General features: G+C 39.9%; 1 protein-coding gene across 1 annotated transcript in view; it reads right to left on the minus strand.

The window, feature by feature from the left end:
• LOC148843284 (cation-chloride cotransporter 1-like) overlaps positions 1 to 20,151 on the minus strand; it is a 56,563-nt gene that overhangs the window by 20,957 nt on the left and 15,455 nt on the right. Inside the window, exons 6-8 of the mRNA XM_088959388.1 lie at positions 15,809 to 15,923; positions 14,861 to 14,961; positions 14,615 to 14,676 (exon numbers count right to left, since the gene is read on the minus strand). Coding sequence (XP_088815514.1) covers positions 14,615 to 14,676; positions 14,861 to 14,961; positions 15,809 to 15,923 — 278 coding nt within the window. The remainder of the gene's footprint in view (positions 1 to 14,614; positions 14,677 to 14,860; positions 14,962 to 15,808; positions 15,924 to 20,151) is intronic.

The raw sequence follows: 20,151 nt of genomic DNA on the forward strand, positions 1-20,151 counted from the left end.
TTTTACAAGACAAAACATCCCAATAGAGATGCAAGGTGCGAACCCAAACAAAAAAACACAAATTACAACTGATCCAAAAAAAAAAAAAAGAAAAAAAAGTTCAAACTTATGCACCCCCATTTTGCAAAGTAATCTGCCAACCCATTTGCTGACTACTTTCAACATTGAACAAAAATTGCCATATCTCTAACCAGCCATTTGAACTTTTTCATAGATTCCTTATCCTTCCAAATCACTGTTTCTGGTTCCTTCAGCCACCCTACTATCAATTTAGAGTCACCTTCAATGAGCAGCCTGTCAAAGTTTAGTCGTCTAGCAAGTACTCCTTGCAAGACTTGTTGGCACTCCATAAAACCAAATCCCCTATTCCAACTGGGCCTGAGAATACAGCAACAATGTGTCCTTCATTATTCCTGAATACTCCTATACCAGCCGGTCCTGGGTTCCCTAGACTGCTTCCATCAACGTTCAACTTGATAAAACCTTCACCTGGAGGTTCCCAAGCTATCACTGGTTTATTCCTTGCAGTAGAACTTCTTGCCACAGCTTCCCAATATATGGCTCTATTTAGGATACACTCCCACACTGCCAGAAAGGTTGATTGTTGAAGGCAACTCCCAAGTGGCTATCAGGTGGCTGCTGGAGGAGGCAAATGCTGCTTGGTGCTTTAGGAATGAAATTAGGCAGTTCAAATGGTTCTCGAAGTATATGTGGATTGAAGTTAAATGGGTTCAAAGATCAGCTAATGACTTGGACAATAACTTGGCTAAGCAAGGAGTTAATAGACAGTAACTTTTTTGGACCATGATGTAAATTGTATTGGTGGGTGGGAAAGCTAAGGTTGTAACTTTTTCTCATTGTTTGTACTCGCAACAACTTGTTGTATCATTTTTAAATTAATGAATGAAATCATCATTTGTGTTGCTGATCAAAAAAAATAAAAAAAAAAAAGAAACACCATCCAAAATTTAACTTCCCTCCACAAATGCCCCTTAAGAATAGGAAATTATTTTGCCCATTATTTTCTTCATTCTTAGTGTCAGGACTTTTAGAGATGTTTAAATCATGGGATGGAGCATCAGACCAATCTACAGGGACTTGAGAAAAAGCCTAATCAATGTTACATTATCTCATCCTAATCTTTTTTTGGATCTGCCCATGTCCTTAAAGCCACCCAACACCACAGCACAATCCATGGTAAGAGGCGAATGGGAGGAGAATGATAGGGAAGTGATCAATGAGGGTTCAAAAGAGGCGAGCAAGAACTCTATTGAGTTGGGTTGTGAGAGCGAGAAAGAAGGGAGCAGAAGGGAAGGAGGTATGGGAATTTTTAAAAGAAAGGGTGGGGTTGAGGACAGAAGGGATATATAGGAGGAGATTCAAGAGGAACTGATTGTGGAGGGGGTAGAGAAGAAGGGGTTCAACTTTTATTGGTAAGCGAGGCAGCTGTTGGGGCATCAGATGGGGTGTTGGTGGTGAGTCAGTGTTTAGGTGTTGTGTGACAGAAAAAAGAGGGTGAGATCATTGGTGATAAGGTAGAAGGGGTTAATGATGAAGGGATTGAGGAAAAGAGTTTTGAAAAGGCAGGGGTAAAAGTTTACATAATGGTTTAATGGTTCAGTCAATTCCGGTTAAAAGAAAGAGAGAAAGAGAAGAAGAGGAGAGAAAATTGTCGAACTAGAGAGGAGAAAACTCTCCCAATCGACCGCAATTATATATATTTATCAATTCAAATTACAATGTCCAATATGCCCCTACTTAAGTATGTGGCATGTAACTAAAAATAAAAAATAAACTGACAAAGCACAATTTAATATAAGATGAAAAGACAAAACCACCCCTACTCAACTGACTCTAACATTCCCCATCAAGCTAGAAAGTACATGTCATATGGTCCTAGCTTGTTACATATATAATTCACTCTTCCTTAACTCAACCCTTTTGTAAACAAGTTTGCCCATTGATCACCTGAATTCACATGCTCTGTGCTTATTACTCTAGTAATGACTTTCTCCCTTACAAAATGGCAATCAACCTCTATGTGTTTTGTCCTCTTATGAAAAGTTGGATTAGAAGAGATGTGCATTGCAGTTTGGTTGTCACAGTACACTAATAGGTTTGTTCATTGAGAATCAAACTTCTTGTAGAAGATTTTTTAACCATACTAACTCAAATGTCACATGTAGTGTGTGCCATGGCCCTGTATTCAGCTTCAGCACTACACCTTGCCACAACAATTTGCTTTTCACTCTTCCATGTCACCAAATTTCCTCCAAGAAAGGTGCAATAACCTCTAGTGGATCTCATGTCAAACACCGAGCCTACACAATCTGCATCCGTACAGCCAACTATTTCAAGACTTCCTCCTAGCTTGTACAATAACCCGCGACTTGAAGCTCCCTTCAAATACCGCACAATTCTAAGAATTGCATCCAAGTGAGGGACTGAGGGGCTTTGCATAAATTGGATACCACACTAACAACAAAGGAGATAAATAGTCTAGTAATAGTTAAGTAGTTCAACTTTCCCACTAATCATCTATATTTTCCAGGATTATCAAACAATTCACTTGCACCACCACTCCACTTAACATTTGGTTCCATGGGTGTTTCAGGTGGTTTGCCACCTATCCCGTTTCTTCCAATAGATTAAGAACATATTTCCATTTGCACAAATTTATACCTTGCTTTGACCTAGTAACTTTTCCAAGAAATACTTCAACTTCCCAAGATCCTTTGTCTAAAAGTGATCTTGTAGAAAGGCCTTAACCTATCAATCCCCAATCTATCACTTCCAATTATGAATATGTCATTCACATAAACCACTAATAAAATCTTCCCAGCTTTAGCATCATAGTTGAACACTAAATGGTCAACCTGACATTGTCTCATTCCGAAATCTTTCACTACTTCACTGAACTTGCCAAACCAAGCATGAGAAGACTGTTTCGGCCCATAGATTGCCTTCTTGAGCTTACACAACTTACCATCCTCCCCCTGAGCAACAAACCCTAGTGCTTGCTCTGTGTAAACTTCCTCCAGAAGATCGCTATGGAGGAAGGCATTTTTAATACCAAACTGAAACAGTAGCCAATCATACATAACTGTTAATGAAATCAAGACACGAACAGAACCAATCTCAACAATAGGAGAGAAGGTTTCCATATAATCCATCCCATATAACTGAGAATAACCCTTAGCAACTAGTTGGGCTTTCAACCATTCCACTCTACCATCTGGTAAATATTTAAATAATATACACCTATTTACAACCAACAACATGCTTACCTAGAGGAAGACCGGTGAGCTCCCACATGTGATTGTGTTTAAGAGCAGAGAATTCCTCTTCCATAGCTTGACACCACCCCAATGAGGTAAGAGCCTCCTGGACATCCTTAGGTATAGATATAGATGAAAACAGAGAAACAAACTAGTGATGTGAAGTGGAAAAATGAGAAACAAAAATATAATTGGATATGGGATGCAAAGTACAACCATGTTTACCTTTCCGCGATGTATAGGGAAGATCAAGTTCAAAAGGAGACAACACTAGGTAGGAGCAACTACAGGATCCGCTATCAAAGTAGAAATTGGAGGTGTCGGTGCCTATCCATGAGTATACACTTGCCGGATATGTGGTTGTTTAGTATGATTCTGCATTGGAGGAAGTGAAGGCTCAATCGCAACAGGTGCAGCCAAAATGGGATCATCAACTAGAAGAGGGACCACAGGAGAAGAGGGAGACACATCAAGACACAAGAAAAATGGCACTAACTCAAAAATTGTGACATCAGGACAAACAAACGAAGAGGAATAACACTTATACACATTCTAAGTCCTATAATAGCCAAGGAATATTCACTTAGAAGAACATGCATCTAACTTGTCTAAATCAGGACCTAGATTATGAACAAACACACACACCCAAAGATCCTGGAAGTCAAAAGAATATGGAGACAAAGTGAGAACCAAAATAGAAAAAGGAGAACGACCACCAAGGATGAATAAGGGCATCCAATTAATGAGAAAACAAGTTGTAAGCAGCATCACTCCAAAACTGTTTAAGAACATTCATATGATGGAGGGACTGAGTAGTTTCAAGTAAATGTCAGTTCTTCCTTTCAGCCACTCCGTTTTGTTAGGGGATGGATGCACAAGAAGTCTAATGAATAATGTCATGCTGCTCCAAATATTGTTGAAATGAAATAACAAAGTATTCTTTGCCATTGCCTAAACAAAGAACTTTTATTGGAACACCAAATTGTGTGTATTTCAGCATGAAATATTTGGAAAATAGACAATAATACGTTCCTTTCTTTCATTAAATAAATCCATGTCATTCCGGAACAGTCATCAACAAAAATGACAAAAGGACTCAACATACGACTATCAACCATAGGACTAAAGGAAACCCGATGTTGTTTCCTGATGAGAGGAGAATTTATTATATTTTTATCCCCAAATACTCTGTCTTTTATACTGAATTAGCACCTAATTGGACTCATATTTATGTTCAGGGCATGAAAGAAGGCATCAAGAGAAAAGAAAGACAAATCGGATGATTATTCACAGTTTCGACATCGTTCAGTGATATGGGCCTAACTCGTGTCTCCGAACTCCGAATGAGCTGATTCAAGACCCAATGGAAAGATAAGAGAAAAAGCCACAACTTTCGTATTTTGGGCTTTCGCTGATTCGGCATGCATCGAAGTCAAATCCGGGCCCAAAGTCAGGGCAATTTCATAGGAAGGCCCAATCCGCAGCTGAAGCCCAACTCGCAGAAAAGCCTGGCTGAAGCCCAATTCGCAGAGGAGGTTTAATACGAATCCAAGAACAAGAAACTAAGAGGAGTCCTTTCAGATCTAAATTCTTGATGTAATCTTAGAAAGATAAAGGGATTGAGTTCATTAGATAAAGAAATAAGAGTAGGATTAGAATAGGACTTTCTATTCTTGTAAGATAAACTTCAAGAGGAAGTAGGAGACCACCCCCACCCCTTTAAGCTATAATAAAGGAGGGGGAGGACCAGCCTTAGCATCACTCACTTCCTGATTTGAATCAAGAAGCAAGGAGCAATCAGTCAAGAAGGATTCAAGAAAGGTTCAAGAATTCAAGAAACTTCAAGAAGAAGGTGGCGGCAAGAAGAGGAGATCTCAGCACCATGGGCGAATTCAAGAGTTCTTTCTTCCCCTTTGTTTGCTTTAATTCTTCCATCATGAACTGATTTGTTTCTTGCTAGGGCTATTGAAAGCCTAACCATGTTAATGAATATATTTTTATCTTCTTGATTTATCCTAGATTGTGATTTCCATATAGTCTATGAATTATTGTGCTTATTGCAATTAAGAGCTTGGCCACCTCTTAATTGATTTGGGTTATGTGAATGAATTGAGAGAGGAATTCACATAATTGACAAAATAATTCATAGTGTGAATTGAATGGTATATAGAGATATATATACATGATTCATCTGAATTTAATGGTTTTCTTGGACTTAATGCACTTCCATCTTGAGAGATCTACTCGAGAGATCGAAGGCTTACCTAATGGGTGTAGGTTTAGTATATCTCAAGAGAGAATATTAAATAAATTTGGGAAAATCTCAGCTTATGGGAATGACAATTAGTCTTGGATAATCGGACCCATCAATATTCATTACACTGGTTAGGCAGACCAAAAGTCCTAGCAATTTCATCATTTGCATATTCGATTAGTGATCACCCTTATTTTCTTTATTCCAGTTTTATTTTCAGTAATTCTTGCTCAATCCTAAATTTCAATTGTCCAAATAGTTAGGGAAAACTGTGATTCTAATACTTATTTTGTTAAATCCCTGTGGAAACGATATTATTATACTACTTGATAACTGGTGCACTTGCTAGGGTTATATATTCATAGCTATCATTTCCCATACTGACATGACTCGCACTGCAAAGAAGAAAGGCGACTTAATGAAGGAACAAGTAGCTTGAGAGCCTTGAGAGATGGATGACAAAGCCCGCAATGCCACTGGAGAGGAGTCAAGAAAATTTGAATTGCAACTGTAATTCCACCACCGTCAAGATAATACAGTCCACCAACTTCATGCCCTCCAACAATCTTCTTCCCTGTCTTGAGGTCCTAAAAAACATAAGAGGAAGGGTAAAAAGTGATAGAACAATTAAGGGGCTTGGTTAATCTACTAATAGTCATAAGATTGAATGAACTTTTGGGCACATAAAAAAGAGGATAAAGAAAGAATGCAATATCAACATTACGAACACCACAAATGGCGAAAGTGGAACCATTGGCTAAGGTAACAATTTGTGATGTGGAGGCTTGAGAAAGGGAAGAAAGCACACCTGGAGTCCTGGTCATGTGATCAGAGGCTCCATAATCAATAATCCAATGGGAAGGTTTTGATGCCAAATAAGCCAAGGTGTTTGACCAATCTGCTAAGTATCACCCACTTCACCACCACTAGCAACCGCATGATTAGCCCATGTGGATGGTGGGCCATGTATATCATAACATAAGTTAATTGTGTGTCCTTCCATTCCACAACGTGTGTAGAGAAACTGATGTGAACTCTGTCCGTAGGGTAGAATGTACCTAGTCTATTTGTTATGTTTTTCTGTTATTCTAGTTCTGTTATTCTAGTTGTTATTTACTTTTCAGTTTTATATTGTTAAGTGTTATGATGTAAACACCAGGGCAGATGTGTCCTTTCATGTAACTAGCATAACATATAAATATTAAGTTGAAGTGGCAGCGGCAGATTAATTAGAATATGTCCTTCCTTTCAAACTTGTGTTCTACTGCTCTCTCACTAATCTTTCTCTTCTTTCTTCTTCACTTTCTCTTCTGTTCGAACCTGAAATTCCAAGACTAATAGCAGTCTTGATCATCTTCATGGTATCAGAGCCAAGTTAGGGGTTCTTATGTGAGTCTAATACCAGCCGACCACATGAGAATCTCCTAGGACTAGAAGCTGAAAAGGTGGAGTTCGCAGACTGATTCTTGGAGATCGCCAGAAGTGCTAGCAGCTGTTGGAAGTTTTGCTATGGTTGCAGAGTATTGGTGGTCAGGAAGGATTAGAGAAGACTAGGGTTCGGGTAACCCTAGAAGGCAGCGAACAATTCTTTTCTTGTAAGTTATTTACTTTTCTAAGAAAAGATAGGTTGGACCTATCTGGAGAGAAAGGCTGAACCATTCTAGGTTTTCATCTCTTCGATTCACTAGGGTTTTACAGCAAACCCTACTGTTCTACTGTGATTAAAACCCTACTGGTTTACACCGAACTGTCTCAGCCTTGTTTCCTTCTGCACTAGAGTTTGAAAGTGATCTTGCGGCAAGCCCTAGTGCTGGACTGAACCTTGTGATCTACCTAGAGCTGTCCTCAAGTTTATTGTTGGCATTGATCGGATTCTAGGGTTTCATATTAACCCTACTGCAAGTCTATCTATAAAGTACTGATTAGATTGTGCAACTGAATTGATCACTTTAAGGACTGATTAAAACCCTAATTCTGCAAAGGCAAATCAGACCTCCTTCTAAGCTGTTTTTCAGAGTATTTTGGGGTTTTCGAACTCTCTTAAAGGGGTTAGAGCTCTACAGACAGCCATTGTTGTGTTTGTTAGTTGGTTTTCTTCCCTGATTGGTGTGTTTTTCAGGACCTGGAGACGAAAAAGGTGATTGGGACTGGCCGTGAGACGAATGGGATCTATCTGCTCGGGGAGAGTTCTCGTCAGGAAGAGTCAGTGGGTAAGAGGTCACTTGTTTCCCAAAGTGTGAGTTCGGTTATGCTTTGGCATAACCGATTGGGTCATTCGTCTTTTCGATCCTTAAAGAGTTTGTTTCCTACTTTGTTTGAGTCTGCTGAGTTGTCCCAGTTGCAATGTGAAAGTTGTGAGTTTGCTAAACATTGTAGAAACTCTTATTCATTGAGTAATAAAACGAGTAGTCGTCCTTTTGATTTTGTGCATACGGATGTTTGGGGGCCATATCACATTCCTTCTATGGGTGGGTACAGATATTTTTTGTTATTTGTTGATGACCATACCCGGTTTTCTTGGGTTTATCTTATGCGTTCACGAGATGAGGTTCCCGCCTCGATCCAAAACTTTCACCAAATGATCCTAACCCAATTTGATGCCAAGATTAAAGTTCTTAGATCTGATAATGCAAAAGAGTACTTTGCTAAGTCATTGGCATCTTACCTTCTTACTCATGGGGTTATCCATCAAAGCTCTTGCCCTCATACACCTCAGTAGAATGGGGTTGCAGAAAGGAAGAATAGGCACATCTTGGAGGTGGCTAGAAGTCTTATGTTTAACTCCAATGTCCCTATTCGCTTCTGGGGTGATGCTATCCTCACGGCAATCTATCTTATTAATTGGATTCTTTCCCAGGTTCTTGATTTGCGATCTCCTTTTTCCCTTCTATACCCACATGAGGAGTTGTTTTCTATTCCCCTTAAGACATTCGGTTGTACCTGCTTTGTTCAGCTTCTCGGACCCCATTACTCCAAGTTTGAACCCAAGGCCTCCAAATGCATTTTCCTTGGTTATGCACGAACTCAAAAGGGGTATTGCTGCTATGATCCTGTCTCAGGGAGGAAGTTCGTCTCCATGGATGTCACTTTCTTTGAGGAGACACCCTATTATCCTCGGGTTTCTCCTCAGGGGGAGAGTAGTGAGAGTAGGGGATTAAGTCCTTGTCTTCAGGGGGAGAGTAGTGAGAGTAAGGGGTTAGGTCCATGTCTTCAGGGGGAGAGCAGTGAGAGTGGGGTAGTTCCTTTACCTATTCCATTGGGTGATGGGAGCTGCAATGGTGAGGGTGGCCAGAGGGATCAGGAGTTGAGGGGGAGTTGCAATGGTGAGGGTGGTCAGAGGGATCAGGAGTTGAGAGTCTATCACAGGCGGTGCAGACAGGTTGATCCCGATCATCAGTAGTCCAGGCCAGCTCCAATCTCATTTGCGGCTCCAGGTCCAGGCATTACAGTCCCAGGACCCACAGAGACTTCTTCTATTGTTGCCATTTCACCTCCTACAGATGACCTTGATCTTCCGATTGCAGTCCGTAAAGGGAAACGACATTGTACCACATCTACAGCCCACTGTATTTCCCATTTTTTATCCTATGATCGCCTATCTCCTACCCACAGGTCCTACCTTAGTTCCATTTCCAATGTTCCTATTCCAAGAATAGTGCAAGAGGCCCTATCAGTCCCGGAGTGGAGAGGTGCAATGCAAGTTGAAATGGATGCTCTGTTGAAAAATAATACCTGGGAGCTAGTTGACTTCCCCAAAGGAAAGAAACCAGTTGGATGCAGATGGGTATTTACTGTAAAGCACAATGCGGATGGTTCCATTGAGAGGTACAAAGCTCGGCTAGTTGCAAAAGGGTTCACTCAGACTTATGGCATAGATTACTTGGAGACGTTTGCCCCGATAGCCAAGATGACCACCATTTGGGTTCTATTATCTCTTGCAGCAAGCCACACTTGGCCTTTGTACCAAATGGATGTTAAAAATGCTTTCCTGAATGGGGACTTGCAGGAAGAGGTTTACATGCAGTTGCCTCCTGGATACTATGATACAGAGACAGGTAAGAAGGTCTGCCGGCTCAATAAGGCATTGTATGGTTTGAAGCAGTCACCTAGAGCTTGGTTCGACAGATTCAGACTAGCTCTTGGGAAGTTCGGTTATGTACAGGCCCAGTCAGATCATACACTGTTCATCAAGAGGGTGGAGTCTTCATTGACACTACTTGCAATATATGTTGATGATATTGTGGTGACAGGAAATGACAACCATGAGATTGAGTCCCTCAAATAGCTCCTTCATCAAGAGTTTGAGGTGAAATATCTGGGTCCACTACGTATTTTTTGGGTATTGAGGTTGCTAGATCTAAACAGGGGATCTTTGTCTCACAGAGGAAATATGTTTTAGATCTGTTGGCTGAAACTAGAAAGTTGGGTGTCAAACCTGCAGATACACCCATTGAACAGAACCACAGGATTAGTGCAGAGAGTAAAGAGCTGCTTGAAGACAAAGTTATGTTCCAGCGGTTAGTGGGAAAGCTCCTATATTTGTGCCTCACTCGGCCAGATATCAATTATGTAGTTAGTGTTGTCAGTCAGTACATGCATTCTCCTAGAACTACGCACCTTCTAGTAGCAGAAAGAACACTAGCATACTTGAAGAGATGCCCGGGTAGAGGTATACTGTTCAAGAACAATAACCGCATGAAGGTGGAGGTCTATACGGATGCCGATTGGGCTGGGAGTGTTGATGACAGACGGTCTACCTCAGGATATTGTGCCCTTGTGGGAGGAAACCTTGTCTCCTGGAGAAGTAAGAAACAGAGTGTTGTCTCCCAACCTAGTGCTGAAGCAGAATACAGGTCCATGGCCAACGGAGTGGCTGAAATCCTATGGCTAAAAGATCTCTACTTGAGGAGTTGAGTATTGAGTATGAGAAGTCTCTGATGTTGTATTGTGATAATCAAGCAGTCATTAATATAGCACATAATCCAGTGCAGCATGACAGAACCAAACACATTGAAGTTGACTGGCATTTTGTACGAGAGAGGGTCTCATCTCAAGAAGTATGCCTCCCTTACATCACTTCCAGTATGCAACTAGCAGATATCCTCACTAAAGTCGTATCAAGAAAGAAGCTAGAAGCGGATCTATCCAAGTTAGGAATGATAAACATTTACTCCCAACTTGAGGGGGAGTGTAGAGAAACTGATGTGGGCCCCATAGCTGTGGGGCCACTCTGTCCGTAGGGTAGAATGTACCTAGTCTATTTGTTATGTTTTTTTGTTATTCTAGTTGTTATTTACTTTTCAGTTTTATATTGTTAAGTGTTATGATGTAAACACCAAGGGCAGATGTGTCCTTTCATGTAACTAGCATAACATATAAATATTAAGTTGAAGTGGCGGCGGCAGATTAATTAGAATTTGTCCTTCCTTTCAAACCTGTGTTCTATTGCTCTCTCACTAATCTTTCTCCTCTTTCTTCTTCACTTTCTCTTCTGTTCGAACCTGAAATTCCAAGACTGATAGCAATCTTGATCATCTTCAACGTGTACACTTTCTAGTAGTGCTACCTCTTACTCTACCGCGGCCTCCCCCTAAGTCACGACTAGACCTGTTCATGGGCTGGGTAGCCTGATGGCCCGACCCAGCCCAGCCCGCACCTCGATCGGGCTTGGTCATGTAATTAGACCCGCGGGCCTGACCTCGGGCCTAACACAGTAAGCCCGATTGTGTTTCAGGCCAGACTCGGGATTTGTCAAAAAAGCCCGGCCCAAGCCCGGCCTGATTCAGCACTATATATTTTATAAAATACATAATGTGTATTTTATATATTATATAAAATATATAAATAATATAATATTTATTGAAATATATATATTTATAATTTAATATATACATTTTTTATTTTTTTCTTTATAATCTCTCTCTCTCTATTCAGCCACTTCAGTAATAGTAACAGCATGGGTTAAATTTCGGGTTCGGGCCCAAGCCTGGGCTTCAGGCTTTTTATGAGGGTCGGGCTCAGGCCCAAGTTGTAGGCCCGATGGTCGAGCCGGGCTCGAGCTCGGGCCTTAGAAAAATCTATTAATACAGAGTGAAAGACCGGCCCAAGCCTGGCCCGGCCCGGCCCATGAACAGGTCTAGTCACGACCTCCACCACTTCCACCACCACAACCAAACATGGGGGTACCATGACCTCCTTGAATTGCACAACCTCCCCCTTTATTTCCACGACCTCCTCCTCTTGCTACAACAAACACTGATCTATCAGAGATTCTAGTACTCTCTATGGGTCCTAAAGAAATTCTACAGAGATGAGCAAACACTTCCTCAAGAGTAGGAAAGGCAAATCTACCCAATATTTGTGCTTTGATTGGTTCATACTCCGACTTCAGCCTACCAAGAACCTGGTTACATCAAGTTGCTCCCTCTGTTGTTGCTAAATTTTGGCATCTAAGGTTAAGGGATGATAGACATTAAGTTCATTTCTAAGATTTCTCGTACAGGCATAATACTCTTCAAGGGCCTGATTTCCCTGCCACAAACTAAAATACTCCTAATAGAACTGAATTACTCTTGTAGTATTGCCCTGTCTAGAATAAAGTTTCTTAGCATGATCTCATATTTCCTTAGTTGTATTTAAGAACATAAAGTTTAGACTTATCTTGGGTCCCATGCTATTCCATAATCATGTCATAATTTAAGCATCTTCTTGCTCCCAATCACTAAACCCCAGGGGTTCAGCCTATGGTTTCTCCTCCTCCACATGTTTTACTTTCTTCTTAGCCCTAAAAAAACCTCCACCAACTTGGCCCATGGCACATAATTTTCACCATTGAGTTTAATTGATGCCATCTGCACACTTGGAAAATCGGAAGGATCATCACACTGGATTTTTTATCACCACCAACATCTCCAGTTGCTGCCATCATGTTCTCAACTCGAGAAACTGTCACTGCCCTTCCTAATAATTTTCAGCATTGAGTTTAATTGATGTCATCTGCAAACTTGGAAAATCCAAGGGAATCATCACACTAGATTTCTGTTCACCACCAACATCTCCAGTTGCTGCCATCATGTTCTCAACTCAAGAAACTGTCACTGCCCTTCCTAATATCTAATTATCGACCCAAAAAAGAAAAAAACTACTGCTGTTATTTGAACACTACAGTAGTCCACTCACCACCTCACAGCACTCTCTCATCCAACCACCATGACAATACATATGGGATACCACTCAGATGCATTTGGCCACTTTTTCCATCACAAAAAAAAGGTCACAATTTCTTCTAGCAACAAAAACCATCAACCACCACAGAAAGCCCTCTTGAAACTGCTCAGTAGAGGGTTCAAACCACCACAGAAATCACCTCACAACCACTAAGGCTGTCACACATGGTGACAGCAGTCCAGGAAACACCAAAGTAGGGCTGCTGCACCTTTCTCTTATCTGTAACCCAAATCGCAGCAGTTCTGGGAGCACCAGAATAGGTTGCCGCAGCCTTCTATCACCTGTAACCCAGATAACAGCCCAGAAAAAAAGAAGAAAAAGAAAAGGATTGACCGCAGCGCCAAGAAGTTGAGATTGAAGTTCTGTTTCCTCCTGCTTATGGCTCTGAAACCATGTTTTAATGGTTCAGTCAACTCCAGTTCAAAGGAGAGAAAGAAAGAAGAGAAGAAGAAGAGGAGAGAAAACTGTCGAACTAGAGAAAAGAGAAAACTCTCCCAACTGACCACAAGTATATATATTTATCAATTCAGATTACAATGTCCAATATGTTCTTACTTAAGTATGGGACATGTAACTTAAAATAAAACTAAACTGAAAAAGCACAACTTAATATATCATGAAAAGACAAAACTACCCCTACTCAGCCGACTCTACAGATAAGCAAATGATAATTGGTAAAACACAAACAGTATTAAAGGCAGGCTAAGAGAGGGGGTTGTGAATATAGAAGTCAGGGAGAGTAAAACATTGGGTCTGCTTTTTCTTTTCTTTTCTTTTTTTTTTTTTTTGAAGATAATTTAGGGTCAAAAGATGTTAAAGCTAGTGGGAAATCTTTTGAAGTTGCTGAGGATGTTGACAAAGAGGATGGTGGGGCAATTGCAAAATACACTTGAGAAGAATGTGGTGTTGGAGTTAGAGAAGAACCATCCGACATTGCATGTTTTGAAAGTTTTCACCACATTGAAAGGAAGTTTGTTTGGGTTTGGACCAATCAAAAAGGTGAAGAAAACAAGGAGAGGTGCCAAGAAAAGAAAGGAGGCTCCTGTTCAAGCTATTGGAGAAGCTGAGTAGCCAAGCAGAATTTTGTTTTTGGTGATGAGTGGGAATCTAGCGTTTAATAGCTGTTGGGTTTCCGTCATGTGTTGGGAGTTTGATTTTTGAGTATTTGGGTTGGATAGGGGGTTGGCCCATCGAGTAGTAGGTTGGAAGTTCAACGGGATGGCAGTTTGTAAGGGTCTGATGGGATGTTTTAGTCTGTCTTCTAGGTTGGGGAGCTCGAGGTCAGGTTTGTATTTGTTGGTTGTAATGTAGAGGGTGTGATGTAAGGGGGTAGCTGGGAGAAGGGTGCTTTTTCTTCTTCTCTCAGGTGACTTCTTATCACCTTTCTTGTATTATTTTATTTTAATAAATTTCTGTTTTACCTACAAAAAAAATATTACACACTATGAGTACTGCTACATTCATTTATCAGGAAACAAACTACTTAGTTCTGAAAGCATGGATGTTCTACATCCTTGCGTGTACATTAAATATGTGAAATCTCTTTCTTAGGACTTTTTTTTTTTGATAAATCTCTTTCTTAGGGTATTTATAGTACATTATAATCAAGCCTACGCACTATGCCTATCCAGCTATCCCTACCAAAGAAGTGAAAATAAGAACAGCAAGACTTATCACAAGCACCTAGAGAGTATGGAAAGAAATTACATAAGACGAATACTGCTGTCGATTTCTCAGTCAGTTAAGTAATGGCTTGACAAAATATAAACTTGGAACACCTACTGACAAAGGATATATTCATAAACACAAAATTAAAAGCCTGTCATGTTAAATGGGGCAAATTACCAAAAGTTACCTCTAAATATCCCAGCACTTGGCACGGCATCTAGGAAGGTCTCTACAGCTCCCAAAACATATCTGGAGGCACAAACAAATTGAGCCCATGCAAGGACAAAAAATATTAGTGCAACGTTTTTTGTAATGCCTACATGTGAAATATTAAGAAGGGAACATAACGGAGGCTATGGAGTTTAGATCCACCATCCTTAATGATGTTATCATTAGAATTATCACACTAACAAATGGTAGAATCTGCACTTACAGAGCTCCAGCAACAGCATTCCCAAGGAAGAAGCATAACCCAATGCTAACTCCAACCTCTGGACCAAGGGCTCGACCAATGAGATAATATGGTCCTCCACCCTACAAGTAAGACAAAACAGAGGAACAATAGATATCTAACCCTCATAATCTAACAATTTGGTACCCAACTAGCCTGGTCATCATTGACCTGGGAACAAGGACCCAGTCAGGCTAGTTACCCATTTTCCCCAAAATTGTAAGCAAATTGAACCAGAAACCATTCAACTGACTGATGCTTAGCTCAACACTGGAATACAGGACCCAGACAAGGCACCCATAACCATCTGGATCAGTGTAATAGAAAAGGATTTAGAGCACCATGAAGGCTATACTATTAAATTATAAGATTTTTGGCACCAAGAGTAAATACCCCATTCCTCTTGGTCCTCAGCAAATTCTGTAACGGATAGCCTTACAAGAAAGGGTGTGTCAAGAAATGAGATTTATTGTGGTATTTAATTACCAAAATGGTGTATTAAGAAACAATTCCTTTCCTTCCAAAAATATCAAATACCTAGAGTCATAAAGAAGGATGCAAGGATTCCCAACAAGAACTAATTCTTGCACAAACAGAAATAATTGAAATGATTAACAAATCCATTTGAAAAACATCCCGCAGATGTCAAGAAGAAATCAATAAATATGGTTTTGAATCCTACCAGATGCCTTCAAAGATACACATATTAAGAAACAAAAAGCTATTATTTTGGGGAAAAAAATTCCAGGTGAAGATCCTTTTGACCATCATCATCCAAAACAAGGCCACCACTAAGGCACTAAGATTATATTCCCAAAGGGTCTTGCATTTTGTCAATTATCAATCCATTTCTACTTGAGCAGTCACACAAAAGGTTAAGGAGAAGAAATGCAATGCAATAATTAGAAGTAAAATATGCATCTGCAATACCTTCATTGCACCATTAGTCGCAATTGCACTTAATGAAATTGAAGTAAGGAAAGTGCACAACCCACAAAAAGCAACCAGCAACAGTGACTCACCTATGCCTGCCATACCAACAATCCTGCAAGAGGAAATTTCAATCATTACCATGTTTAAAAATTTTAAAACAATAAAGTACAGGATCCGAGCCAACAGTTAACTGTTAGTGCACTGCACATCAATTGCAAGGTGGTTTTTATGTAATAAATAAAACTTATTAAAAAAGGAAGAGAATACAATCTCAGGCAAGATGATATCACCAACATACCCAAAAAACAAACATCACCAAATCCCTTACAAAAAACATCACCTGTACCCAGCTTTATCAATAGAAGTAGAAAAAGAGAAACTAATAAAACGAGGGAGATTGGTGTTTGGGAGCATGGAAATATAGATAGATGATAAGGGAAACAATGAATATAACGAGGGAGATTGGTGTGTGCTTTAAGTGGACAAGAAGGTCAGCTAACGGGCTAGCGGATACCTTAGCAAAACAAGGGACTGTAAGGGAGAACATGTTTTGGGCAGTGCTGTAATGAGTATGTAACTTGGGTCAACTTCTCCTTAGGAGTTGACAGATGTACCTTATCATAGTTTTAATTTTAATGAAGTTACCGTTTCCAATCAAATATAAAATAAAATAAAATCCCACACCCATTCCCTACCAGATTCTACAACTCAATTGCAAGGTGGTGTGTTAATAATAACATTTTTTACAAGTGACAGAAGTTGTATTAATGATTGGAGAGAACAAAAAAGATTTCAATACAAAGATAAATAGTACACAAATCCCATCAGAGACAGTCAAAACAACTCAAAAGAGCACATAGTCCAGACCAAGTAATTTTACAATGCCCCATGCCACAAATAAGTAATAATTAACTAAAGCTAATTAATTAATAAAGAGTAACCAGTTATCACAAAATACACAATATAACAGCAGTTTCCCAAAATTAGGTCAATAATTAGCTCCATGTTACTTGAGCTTTCCTAAGCACTATAATTCATTGGTGTTAGCAGTCAATATCAACTTGCATTGATGTGAGGTTCACAGGTAATGCCTCAAGGAACAGCCCAATAGGCTCATGCGTCAAAGTGAAAAATGCACAGCTCATGCAGCCACAGCTTCTTTTATCATTATTAGATCTGGAATTTTTAGTGATAGGTACAATAGCAAAACAAAAAAGATCACAGCACTGGAATCGGGAAGAATAAGACTCAATGTTGATGGATTTAAAACTGGCCTACTCATCACAATGGAAAATTTTGATTATTATAGGATGGTTATCTACAAGTGCAGAAGGGCCCTTGCTCCTAAACCACTTGATGAGGGAAGCAAGGGCCAATAGGGTTTGGTGATTTGTTGAGAGTTGAAATGAAAGCTGTAACTGAAGGGCTAAAACTGGTGGCAAGTCAGAACTGGAGAAATGTGTAGTGGAAGGAGACTGCCAAGTTGTCTTTTCATGGTTATTACATATGAGGTGCCTCCTTGACCATTTCAATTCTCTGTTAGAGAAGCTAAAGCTTTGGGAAGCTTGAATTGCTTGTTCATGTGGATACCTAGGTTGCCAACTCTTAGGCTGACAGTCTTGCAAAATCTGGTGTGGCAAGGCAGGCATTTTCATTGGGGAATGCTGGGTCGAAGGGATGAATTGTAATCTGTAGTCTGCTCATATAATGTTTCCCTTCTTTGTCATCCAAGTGCTGTTTTGTACTTCCATTGCTGTCTATCTTTGGCAGTAAGGGTTTTGGTTATATGTTGAAATACAAAGTCTTTTTTTGATAAAAAGTTGAAATTTTAAAACAAAATGAAAGTACAAGAGGAAGTTGATAATAAATCACCTGAGAGAAGAAAGAACAAGCCCAACATCATAATCTACTCACTCACAACCTACAAAAACCCCGACCATGCAGAAACAACTCAAAGAAACAGCACCACTGCATCACTCGACATCTCTTTCACAGATCAAAACAAAAAACAACTCCTCTCAAAGACAAGATAATTCATCTCCGTCAAGATCCTCCTCCTGAACTTCTCCCTTGACCTACACCTCTCCCCCTTCCCTCAGAATGGTCTTCTTGTGTCTCTCCTCCCTACATTTCTCAAATTCTTCAAAATATTTTCTAGAGAAAGCCTCTCCACCCAAGAAAAATGAGCCCAAAGCCTTACCAACCTCCACATCCCTATCTGCAAATCTCTTCACATCCAGACAGCCTTCATGTTCACCTTCCAACGCCGCAGTCAATTTGTCATTTTCACTAGTAACTATGCATTCATTCTCCTTTTCTTTTCTTTTTCCTTAAGGGCTCCCAATCTCTCCAACTCCCCTTCATGTAAATGCACCATAGAATCACTTTAGCCATGACAGTGAGAACTTCCACCAGTGTTAATCCTTCCCAAGGAGGCTTCCCAACAAAAAGCCCCAAGTCTAGGTGGAATCAGTTTACCCCAAACTTCTTTAAACGGAAAGGATTGCCCAACAAAATCAGTAACTGTTAAGGCTCTAAAGAAGGAAGCACAGGAGAAAAATCGAAATGAGAAAGGGTCCAAATCCGTGAATCCTCCTTTACAGGGTCCAAGCAGACACCTTGCAAGATATGAAGTGACAAAAGGCTGTTTAAATCTGAATCCCTTGTTCTCCTTCTGAAACCTAGATCCCAATCAAGCTCGAAACCCTCGGCAAGAGAAGAAAGGAAGTTGGAAACTGATTTGTTCTTAAAGAATCATTTTATCACAACATCCTAGAACTTCACCAATCTCGAACTTACCTCCTAGGAGTCATTATACCCAGGTACCTGTATATGCCTAGCATACTGGCGTTGGATATGGTATTTGTCTTATACAGTACCAAACACCACTTGGATACTTCTAGGTATACTTCACTGAATCAATACTTCTTAAAAATTTGTACGATGGTATGTTTTAACAAATTATCCTACAAAAAATTCTGTAAATCCTGGAAATGGAGAGTGTATCCCATTTCCTGCATCTGTGACTATGAGCATATCCTTAGTTAGGAATCACAGCCTACTTTAACACCACTATGAAGCAGATTTAGCTAGAGCAACTCTACTTCCAAAACAAATGCAGTTCTTTGTCCATGACATAAGCCACAGCCCACAGTGAACCAACTTTCAAACTGGCATATAATTTTTATTACTGGCTTACAATTTTATAGGTTGTCAAACAGTCAAAAGACCTTTTTCATTGATCCCTTGTGGCATATTGTGACCCATGTTACTCATTGGATCTTTCCTCTTCCTTTCAGTTTCACTAATAAATGTCTTGTTATATATCAGCTGATACAGTAGCTAAACATAATGTTTGAGGAAGTAACTATCCTCTATCAGGATGGAAATAATAATTAAAAAAACTATCTTGGCACTAAACACAAAAGCAAAGAAAAAAAAAAACACTGATACAAGGATCAAAAGAAAAAAGAGTCAACCAACACTACATAAAAAGGACGCTTATCAGAAAAATCATGCACATGGAGGGATTTCCCATGGAACAATAGATTCCTTGGAATTCCTCCAAGTTCCTCTGTCAGAAGTTATCATTGTTTATAGTTATAACTTCTCTGATCTAAGCCTTCGGTGCTATTGCAGTCAATTATAGATTGGTTATAACCCCTAATACAAAACAATTTTCTTTTATTGTAAAAGGTAAGGTATTTTATTAAATCAAATAACAGTACAAAGGAGCCTAGGCCAGTAAAGGCTGCCTAGAGCCACCTCAGACTACAAATGCATCCAAGTCTGAGAACTAAACAACAATCTCAAATTCTGATTTTTAAAGTCCTCCGTTGCCAACACCCAAGACAGTAGTTTACCCACAGCTTTCTGCACCGTTTCCTCTGGAGATTTAGCTTTGCCCTGAAAATTTCTGTTATTTCTTTCAATCCAGATAGTCCAAAGCACTGCAGCCGGAATAGTTCACCAAACCAAGGTTCCTTTCTTGCTGAGACCCTCAATTTTCCAACAAAACAGCAGATCCTTCACAGAATTTGGCATTACCCAACTGACTTCCAATGCCTGAAGGAAATGCCTCCAAATATGACTCGAGGCTGGACAATGTAAAGAAAGATGTTCAATAGTTTCTGCTGCCCCACCACACAAGCCATATGACATGTCCAAAATCTGAATGCCACGTTTCACTAGATTAACTTTGGTTAGACACTTATTTAAAGCCATTGTCCAGAGCAGAAACTTCACTTTAGAAGGACTAATTGAGTTCCAAACCTGCCTAGCCGGAAAGTTCCCCTGACCTGAACTTATCAACTTACTGAACATAGACTTTACAGTGAACC

This window comes from Nelumbo lutea, chromosome 8 (assembly GCF_056320005.1).
Source record: "Nelumbo lutea isolate HS-2025 chromosome 8, American lotus-T2T, whole genome shotgun sequence".
NCBI classification, from domain to species: Eukaryota; Viridiplantae; Streptophyta; class Magnoliopsida; order Proteales; family Nelumbonaceae; genus Nelumbo; species Nelumbo lutea.